This window comes from Rhinopithecus bieti, unplaced genomic scaffold (assembly GCF_001698545.2).
Source record: "Rhinopithecus bieti isolate Rb0 unplaced genomic scaffold, ASM169854v2 scaffold_6506, whole genome shotgun sequence".
In the NCBI taxonomy this organism is placed as follows: Eukaryota; Metazoa; Chordata; class Mammalia; order Primates; family Cercopithecidae; genus Rhinopithecus; species Rhinopithecus bieti.
In genome coordinates, this window is record NW_016805137.1 from 242,586 (window position 1) to 251,822 (window position 9,237).

The 9,237-nt window shown below is 45.0% G+C and overlaps 1 protein-coding gene across 2 annotated transcripts; it reads left to right on the plus strand.

Annotated features, from left to right (window-relative positions):
- Positions 1 to 256: 256 nt before the first annotated feature.
- Positions 257 to 8,407, plus strand: LOC108529172 (haptoglobin). Of its 2 annotated transcripts, none has more exons than XM_017871306.1 (5): positions 257 to 282; positions 5,213 to 5,295; positions 5,618 to 5,719; positions 6,468 to 6,542; positions 7,475 to 8,407. In XM_017871306.1, exons 1-5 carry the CDS (start codon positions 272 to 274, stop codon positions 8,251 to 8,253), a joined length of 1,050 nt encoding a protein of 349 aa, XP_017726795.1. In that variant the 5' UTR covers positions 257 to 271; the 3' UTR covers positions 8,254 to 8,407. The 2 variants fall into 2 exon arrangements, with proteins under 2 accessions (XP_017726795.1, XP_017726794.1); XM_017871305.1 differs by lacking the exon at positions 257 to 282 and adding an exon at positions 3,330 to 3,440.
- Positions 8,408 to 9,237: the final 830 nt, after the last annotated feature.

The following is a 9,237-nucleotide window of genomic DNA, read 5'->3' on the forward strand; positions in this document are numbered from 1 at the left end:
CCCAGATTCCAGGTGTTGTAAAAGCAGGCAAACCCCAATTCACAAGCACATTTCAAGACTATCCTTGTTACGTCTGCTACTATTTCAACATAGTCACAGAGCCAACCCCAGATTCCAGGGGTGGAGAGATGGGCTCCTGCTTATGACTGAAGAGTTGCAGTCTATTGCCTCATACCTGCAAGGGTGGGAAGTTATGGACGCTTGAAATGTAGATTCTCACATCCCCACGCAGACCTATTGGATCCAACTCATGGAAAAGGGGCCTCTCACTATGTCCTTAGGGTGAGTCCCTCCCTCCTTTATATTTTAAAATATTTTGTTTGATACTTATAAAATATTATATGTGATATATATGTGTGGGCATATATGTGTTTTATTAAAAATAAAGCACAATAATATAATGTACGTTAATGAACTACTTACCCAGCCCAAAAGCTGGGTCATTAACAATTTATTTATATTTACCTAAGTGTCTTTCTCTTATGCTTTCCTCATACCTCCCCATGAGATGTAACATTTTATATTTTGGGTTTTCCATTCCAACAAGAAATTTAAAAACACAGTTTTAACTCTTTGTTATTTATGCCTGAGCAGCATAGTGCTGAGTCTTGCTTGTTTCTTTCTTTCTTTTACTACAATAAAAATAAGTTTATTTACTTATTTACTTCTTGAGTTTTTTGTGCTAAAATATTTATAACACAAAATTTCTGATTTTAACCATTTTGAAGTGTACAATTCGGCAGCATTTATTACACTAGCAATGTTCTACAACCATCACCACTACCAGTTTCCAAAGTTTTTTCATCACCCCAAACAGGAACTCTGTACCCATGAAGAAATCACTTCCCATTTCTTGCTTCTCCCAGTCCCCACTAAAGTCAAATCTACTTATGTTTCTATGCATTTGTCTATTCTAGATACTTTATTATAAGTGGAATCAAGTAATATTTGTCCCTTTGTGTCTGGCTTCTTTCCCTTAGTAAGTTTTCAAGGTTTATTCATGTTGTAGCATGTATCAACTTCATTCCTTTTTATACATGAATAATATTCCATTGTATGTATATAACATGGTTTGTTTATCCATTTATCGGTGGATGGACGCTTGCATTGCTTCTACCTTTTGGCTATTGTGAAAATGCTGCTATGAACATTGGTGTACAAAAGTCTCTGAGTCTCTGATTTTAATTCTTTGGGTATATACCTTGAGCGGAATTGCTGGGTCAGATAGCAATTCTATGCTTAGCTTTCTGAGGAACTACAAAACTGTTTTCTATAGTAGCTGCACCATTTTACATTCTTACTAGCAAGGTAATGTACCAGGGTTCTAACTCTTCCACATCCTTGCCAACATTTCACACACACACACACAATTCGTAGCCATCCTAGTAGGTGTGAAGTGGTGTTTCATTGCGGTTTTGATTTGCAAATTTCCGTATTGACATTTTCCAATGGTGTTGAGTGACGTTTTTTTTTTTTTTTGAGATGGAGTCGCGCTCTGTTGCCCAGGTTGGAGTGCAGTGGTGCAATCTCGGCTCACTGCAACCTCTGCCTCCCAGGTTCAAGCAATTCTCCTGTTTCAACCTCCCAAATAGTAGCTGGGACTACAGGTGGATACCACCACGCCCAGCTAAGTTTTGTATTTTTAGTAGAGATGGGGTTTCACCATATTTATATTGATCAGACTGGCCTCGAACTCCTGGTCTCAGGTGATCCACCTGCCTCGGTCTCCCAAGGTGCTGGGATTACAGGTGTGAACCACCGCCTGAGCCTTGAGTATCTTTTTATGTGCTTTTTGGCACTTTATGTATATTTTTTGGAGAAATGTCTATTCAAATTCTTTGCCCATGCTTTCATTGTTTGTCTTTTTGTTGTTGTAGTAGGAAACACTCTGGATAACAACCCTTTATCAGATATATAATTTGAAAATATTTTCTCCCATTCTGTAGATTGTCTTCACCTTTTTTTTTTTTGAGACAGTGTCTTGCTCTGTCACTCAGGCTGGGGTGCAGTGGTGCGATCTAGGCTCACGGCAACCTCTGCCTCCTGGGTTCAAACAATTATCCTGCCTCAGCCTCCTGAGTAGCTGGGATTACAGGCATGCGCCACCATGCCCAGCTAATTTTTGTATTTTTAGTAGAGATGGGGTTTCATCATGTTGGTCAGACTGGTCTCAAACTCCTGACCTCGGGATCCGCCCACCTCAGCCTCCTAAAGTGCTGGGATTACAGGCGTGAACCACTGCGCCTGACCTGTCTTCATTTTCTTAATATGTCTTTTGATGCACAAACGTTCATTCCGATGAAGCCCAATTTATCTAATTTTTCTTTGATTGTTTGTGATTTTGGTGTCATATCTAAGAATCCATTGCCAAGTTTTACTTGGTTTTGATGTCTAGAAGACTGCTATCATACTGAAGGTAATCTTCTGAAACTTGTAGTTTTCTTTCAAAAATTATGTTTATAAGATTATCCATGTTCTTGCAGAGTTTATTCATTTTATGCTGTATGATATTCCATTATATCTGCATACAACGCAGTATTGACCCTTCCTCCTGTTGATGGGCATTTGTCTGGTTTCTAGTTACTTTGCTACTACATCAGTGTCACCATGATTATCCAAAAGTAATTCTTTTGTACACTCTAATTTAAGAACCACTAACCCTTTTTAACGAATAAATCAACCTTTTATTGAGTTGCTACTAAATTTCAATTGATTGGTACCTGGGATACACACAGGTGCAGACATATTTGACTTAGACATACTGATTTTTCCCATCTGCCTATTTAGGCTAATCAACAGACTATAAAACCATAAGAACCACTGCCATTGAGTATGGTCTGTGTCGGTCTACACTATAGCTTTAACTAGTTGTGTGATTTCTTGCAAAGAACAATCAGAGAAGACACAATAAACACATTTACTGATTGCAGGCTGGAGAGTTTTTAAGCAATAGGGAGATGTCCACACACAAGGTGGAGAAAATTACTGTGAAAAGGGAATGCTTTCTTTAGAGCCCCATCTAAGCTAGGCTGCAGAAATGTCTACAACGGGTTTAAAACAACTCAAAGTGAGGCCTTCTGCAGCATGAAAATCCTCCAAGATAAAGAGACTGATGGTTCCTGCTGCTGCCCTGTCCTGCTCAGTTGCTGATTTCGGGAAATACTTTGGCAGGTTCGTGGGTCAGAGAGGTGCCAGGTTTCTCGGGGTTTGTAATAGAACACCAGCAGAAAATCAAGTGTGAGGCAAGAGCTCAGCTCTTAACAGGGGTATTGTTTGTGGTTTTGTTACTGGAAAAGATAGTGACCTTACCAGGGCCAAAGTTATGTAGACACAGGAATTACGAAATGGAGAAGGGGGAGAGGTGAGCTAGTGGCAGCATAAAAAGACCAGCAGATGCCTCACAGCACTGCTCTTCCAGAGGCAAGACCAACCAAGATGAGGTGGGTCCATAGCTTTCCCTCCTGCCTTTTCTCTGGTTCTTTATTTCAGTCTTCTTTGTGTACATCAGTAGAGATGCAGAAATAGAACAAAGAAACAGGGCAAATGGGCTAAATTATAGTGAACTAAAGGGCTCAGTGTGTTAAATCTTCTCCTTTTCTGCATCCATAGAAGACAGTGCTGTCTTTCCCAGGAGATGAGATTTACTCTCAGGAGTGTCTTTTTCCTTGAGGTTACATTTTTGTCTTTGTAGGGGATGTCATCAGCTCCTGTGGTAGGCTTCCTGGCATTCTGAGTATATTAATTAGCAGATATTTTCCTCTTTAAAAATGTATAATAAGAAGGACTAATTGTAACACATTTGAATGACACAATTAATTGACTAGTACCTGGGATACACACTAATACCTGGGATACATCTAATTAAGGCACTTAGATCTTATAAAAATAAAGACTTTTTGAAATGTTGAAATAATAAGACTAGAAACTTTTTTTGTTTTAAAGAATGATTCTCACTCTGTCACCAGGCTGGAGTGCAGTGGTGCGATCTCGGCTCACTGCAACCTCCGCCTCCTGGGTTCAAGTGATTCTCCTGCCTCAGCCTCCTGAGTAGCTAGGACTACAGGTGTGCGCCACTATGTCCACCTAATTTTTGTATTTTTAGTAGAGATGGGGTTTCATCATGTTGGCCAGGATGATCTCGATTTCTTGACCTTGTGATCTGGCTGCCTCGGCCTCCCAAAGTGTTGGGATTACAGGCATGAGCCACCACATCCGGCCTAGAAACTATTTTAATAGAAGCATTAGTGCCCGAATGGTCAGCATCTGTTAGCGAGATGGTGAACTGGCAGATGGCACCTGTGCGTCAATGCCCATGGCCACAGTCCTGCTTTTGGACACCAGTTCTCTTCCAGGTAACCTTCTGGCATTTTGGGGTTTGAGATACCATTTCCTAAAGATGAACTATCATAAAATACTAGAAATAACCATATGTTTAAAAGTATATATTTAAGGAGGCCGGGCACAGTAGCTCACGAGGTCAGGAGATCAGACCATCCTAGCTAACACAGTGAAACCCTGTCTCTACTAAAATTACAAAAAATTAGCCGGGCGTGGTGGCAGGTGCCTGTAGTCCCAGCTACCCGGGAGGCTGAGGCAGGAGAATGGTGTGAACTCGGGAGGCGGAGCTTGCAGTGAGACAAGATCATGCCACTGCACTCCAGCCTGGGTGACAGAGCGAGACTCCATCTCAAAAAAAAAAAAAATAAATTATGTATTTAAGGAACCTTTTATTATGGAAAATATCAAGAAGTAGAGGAATAGCGTAAAAAGTCCTAAGTTCCCATCTCTGAGTTATCTACATTTTATTAACAGTATCTTTGGTGTGCCTGAGGGAGGTTTCTCTTTCCTGGAGGGCTCCTGTATTATTGCCAATGTACTTTCCTGAATGCGGCCAGAAACTGAGCCCCCTACTCGCCCCACACCCACGTGCCTTCCTATCCCTCTCTGAAGCTTCTGCAGAATTCCCAGCAGGACAGAGCTTGCTGGAAGCTTGGCACGCTCAGAAGCTGCTACAGCATGTGTGTGCGGGGGTGGGGGCAACTTCTTGGTCCTAGCACGTCCATATATTGATTTTCTTTCTGGCTGCTAAGTGGGAGGAGTGTGTGTATGCATGTGTGCGTGTGTGTGGGTACACGCATGTGTGTGTGGATGCATGCATGTGCTGTGAAGCAGGGAGACCAGCTTTCCACTCCTTCCTGTCTTCTCTCTGCAGTGCTCTGGGAGCTATTGTTGCTCTCCTGCTCTGGGGACAGCTTTTTGCAGTGGACTCAGGCAATGATGTCACGGATATCGCAGGTCAGTCTTTGGTTGGGTGGCAGCGTGCATCCGGGGTGCCGCCGCATCCCACGCGCCGCCGCATCCCACTCTGACCCTCTCGGGTCTGCACTCTGTCTCTGAGAACACCCAGTTGCCCCTTCTTATCTTGACCTCTGGGCTATCAGGACCGTGAAGAACATTGGGGTTCCTGCCAGAAATGAGGGGAGCGTGCACTTCCGTTGGCTTCTATTTGGGGCGGAAGGAGATTGATGTGCAGAGCAGCTTCCACTCGTCTGACTTTTCATGGTTCACTGGGAACAATTTCCAAATAGTAAACTCTCTGGCTTCTCTCTCTTTGCAGATGATGGCTGCCCGAAGCCCCCTATGATCGCAAATGGCTACGTGGAGCACTTGGTTCGCTACCAGTGTAAGAACTACTACAGGCTGCGCACAGAAGGAGATGGTAAGACCTGGACAACTGTCTCTATGCCCTACATACAACCCCCGCTCTGACATTTCCATGATGGGCGGTGCTGGGGTGATTCGCCAGAAAGTTCATTGCTCTCCCTGGAGCCAGGAGATTTAGATTCTAATAAGCGTTTTGTTGCCAGTAGCTGTGGCCCTTTGGGCAGACGAACTTTCGTCAGCCTCAAGTTTTCTGTTTTGTTCAGGGGAGGCCATGCCATGCGGCCTCCCTATCGCAGAGTCAGATTTCCATCTCTGGCGGGAGATGTGGGAAAAGGAGGAACGCTGATGGCGACAGGTCACCCTCACCTAGTGAGTCCTGCTGTCCTGGCACTGCTCTAAGTGCTTCACATTTAGTTGCTCACTTAGTCCTCACAGTATCCCTCAGAATAGAGGTTGTCATTCTTTCTTTGCTGATAAGGAAACGGAGGCACAGACAGGTTGAGTATCTTGACCAAATTCAGGCAGCCTGTAAGACGCAGTCAGGATTTGAAACCCGAGCCCTCCCTGTACTGCCTGGCCGTGACCAACATGACCACAGTGTGTTCTGCTGGGCATAACTGGAGTCCACGCACTTGGTTTCCAGCACAGTACTCTTTCCCTCCTCCTCATATTCTCTCTCCTTTTCCCCTCCCTATTGTCCCCTTTCCCTCTTCCTTTTAATTCTTCTCTTTAAATGCCTTCTCACTCTGCTCGGGGTTCAGACTTGACTTTTCCTTTGGCTCATTTCTTGCCTTTTGTTTCAGGAGTGTACACCTTAAACAATGAGAAGCAGTGGACAAATAAGGTTGTTGGAGATAAACTTCCTGAATGTGAAGCAGGTGGGTGCTGAACACTTACCAGTGCAGGCAGGCTTCTGGGTGGGAACGTCCTAGAGGCACAGCCTTCCAGTGCGGCTTCCTCTGAGCACACAAGAGCCAGGAGGAGGGATGTGGGAGAACCACAGCTGGCCAGGGAGAGACTTAAGCAGTTAGGTGGTAATTCCCTAAGGGTCACTAAGGGTCTAAGCGTCTTGATCATTGGGGCCTCAAGGGCACTGGCTGAATCCACTGTCTACACTGCCCACAGATCAGGAGAGCCTATGCATACAGAGAACCTGCTAGAGAGCCCTGGGTCTAAGGAGAAGCAAGCTCCAGGGAGAACAAGTCAAGGGATAACATAAAATCTTAATCCATGGAAGCCTAGAAGGAGGCTGGACGTGGGCTGGGACTTCTGCTTCTTGTTATTAGCAGGAGCTGTTGTTCTCTCCTTTCCTTCTCGGGACCAGAGGCAAAGGCCCAGCCTCTTCGGCTCTTACTGGTGTGGAACTGCCAACCTGCCTCATAATAACTGCACTATCTACAAAATCTGGGCTCCAGTCAATGATGCTCTAGATTCCTCTTTCGTCAGAGAGAATGAATAATTGTAGCTCCTAGCCCTTGCAATGAATTTCAGGGAATTGTGGAAATTCCTTTGTTGGGATAACTGTTTAAATATAATACAGTTCACCAGCCAGGGCTCAAAATCTCAGTATTTCCCATTTCCTTTGTTAGAAAAGTGGGAAATAGAGCTTTTTGTAATGTAAACAATTAAAAAAACAGAATTATTTTAAAACTGCAACTATTGGGAATGAGATGAGCAGGTGGTAAGGGCAAAGCATTTAAATCTTTCTAGTTTATGCAGCAGTGACAGCCGCCCATGCTTTTACCCCCCTTTCTCAGATGGAAAGGCTCTTGCACATTTCCACTCACTTGTGTCTTGCTCTCCTTGACAGTATGTGGGAAGCCCAAGAATCCGGTAAACCCCGTGCAGCGGATCCTGGGTGGACACCTGGATGCCAAAGGCAGCTTTCCCTGGCAGGCTAAGATGGTCTCCCGCCATAATCTCACCACAGGGGCCACGCTGATCAATGAACAATGGCTGCTGACCACGGCGAAAAATCTCTTCCTGAACCATTCAGAAAATGCAACAGCGAAAGACATTGCCCCTACTTTAACACTCTATGTGGGGAAAAAGCAGCTTGTAGAGATTGAGAAGGTGGTTCTACACCCTAACTACTCCGAGGTAGATATTGGGCTCATCAAACTCAAACAGAAGGTGCCTGTTAATGAGAGAGTGATGCCCATCTGCCTGCCTTCAAAGGATTATGCAGAAGTAGGGCGTGTGGGTTACGTGTCTGGCTGGGGGCGAAATGCCAATTTTAAATTTACTGACCATCTGAAGTATGTCATGCTGCCTGTGGTTGACCAATACGACTGCATAAAGCACTATGAAGGCAGCACAGTCCCCGAAAAGAAGACACCGAAGAGCCCCGTAGGGGTGCAGCCCATACTGAACGAACACACCTTCTGTGCCGGCATGTCTAAGTACCAGGAAGACACCTGCTATGGCGATGCGGGCAGTGCCTTTGCCGTTCACGACATGGAGGAGGATACCTGGTACGCAGCTGGGATCCTAAGCTTTGATAAGAGCTGTGGTGTGGCTGAGTATGGTGTGTATGTGAAGGTGACTTCCATTCAGGACTGGGTTCAGAAAACCATAGCCGAGAACTAATGCAAAGCTGGCCGGAAGCCCTTGCCTGAAAGCAAGATTGCAACCTGGAAGAGGGCAAAGTGGACGGGAGTGGACGGGATAAGATGTGGTTTGGAGCTGATGGGTGCCAGCCCTGCGTTGCTGAGTCAATCAATAAAGAGCTTTCTTTTGACAATCTTGAGTCTTTTTTATTCACTCCTTTATGGTCCAGGGTAGTCAGAAGGTATAGAGTCTACTGGGATTATGGCAGAAAACACCCCAAACCCACTGGAAATCCCGAAGGTGATACAAACTCTTCCACCTTAGGGAATCATGCTCACTGATTGACAGCCTATTGAATTCAAGGCCCCAGAAAGGTAAGTGTTGTCCTTGTTTTACAGGGAAGGAAACAGAGACTCAGAGATGGTAAGTGAGTTGCTTAAGGTTACATAGCCATGAAACAGTGAAGCAGAACTTTGAACCCAGCCCTGTTTGATACAAACTCAGAGCTCTTTTCACTGCATGCTGTTGCCTCTTCAAAGTGAATTAGGAGAAAGGGCATGGGCCTGGTGAGGAAGAGGCTAGCTCAAAGTGGGAAGGGGAAAAAGTGTTTTGACACAGACAGTACTTCAGAGTTTGGGATCTAACCTACCAGCACTCCAGAAAACAAAAGACGATGATGTAAAGGCAGGATCTCTGGATGTGCTGGGTCCAAATCACAGCTTGGCCCAAACATCTGCTAGGTAATTTAGGCTTCCTGGCCATCAGTTCCCGGTCTCTTCCATGAAGGACCTGAGCCAGGGTAATGTCCCTATCAGCAATAACCTTCTGGGACTCTGTAAAGAGTGGGAGGTAGAGTCCCTGCCTCAATAGAAGCTGCTTTTCCTACTTGGAATAAACCCACCCTTCGGCCGGGCGTGGTGGCTCAAGCCTGTAATTCCAGCACTTTGGGAGGCCGAGACGGGCAGATCACGAGGTCAGGAGATCGAGACCATCCTGGCTAACACAGTGAAACCCCGTCTCTAC

Bases quoted from the DNA above. Each gene is read 5' to 3' on its own strand.
- LOC108529172 (XM_017871305.1), top strand. From the start codon at position 3,394: ATGCCTCACAGCACTGCTCTTCCAGAGGCAAGACCAACCAAGATGAG. The intron at 3,441-5,212 runs GTGGGTCCATAG...TTCTCTCTGCAG, and splicing joins GCAAGACCAACCAAGATGAG to TGCTCTGGGAGCTATTGTTG. The intron at 6,543-7,474 runs GTGGGTGCTGAA...TCTCCTTGACAG, and splicing joins ACTTCCTGAATGTGAAGCAG to TATGTGGGAAGCCCAAGAAT.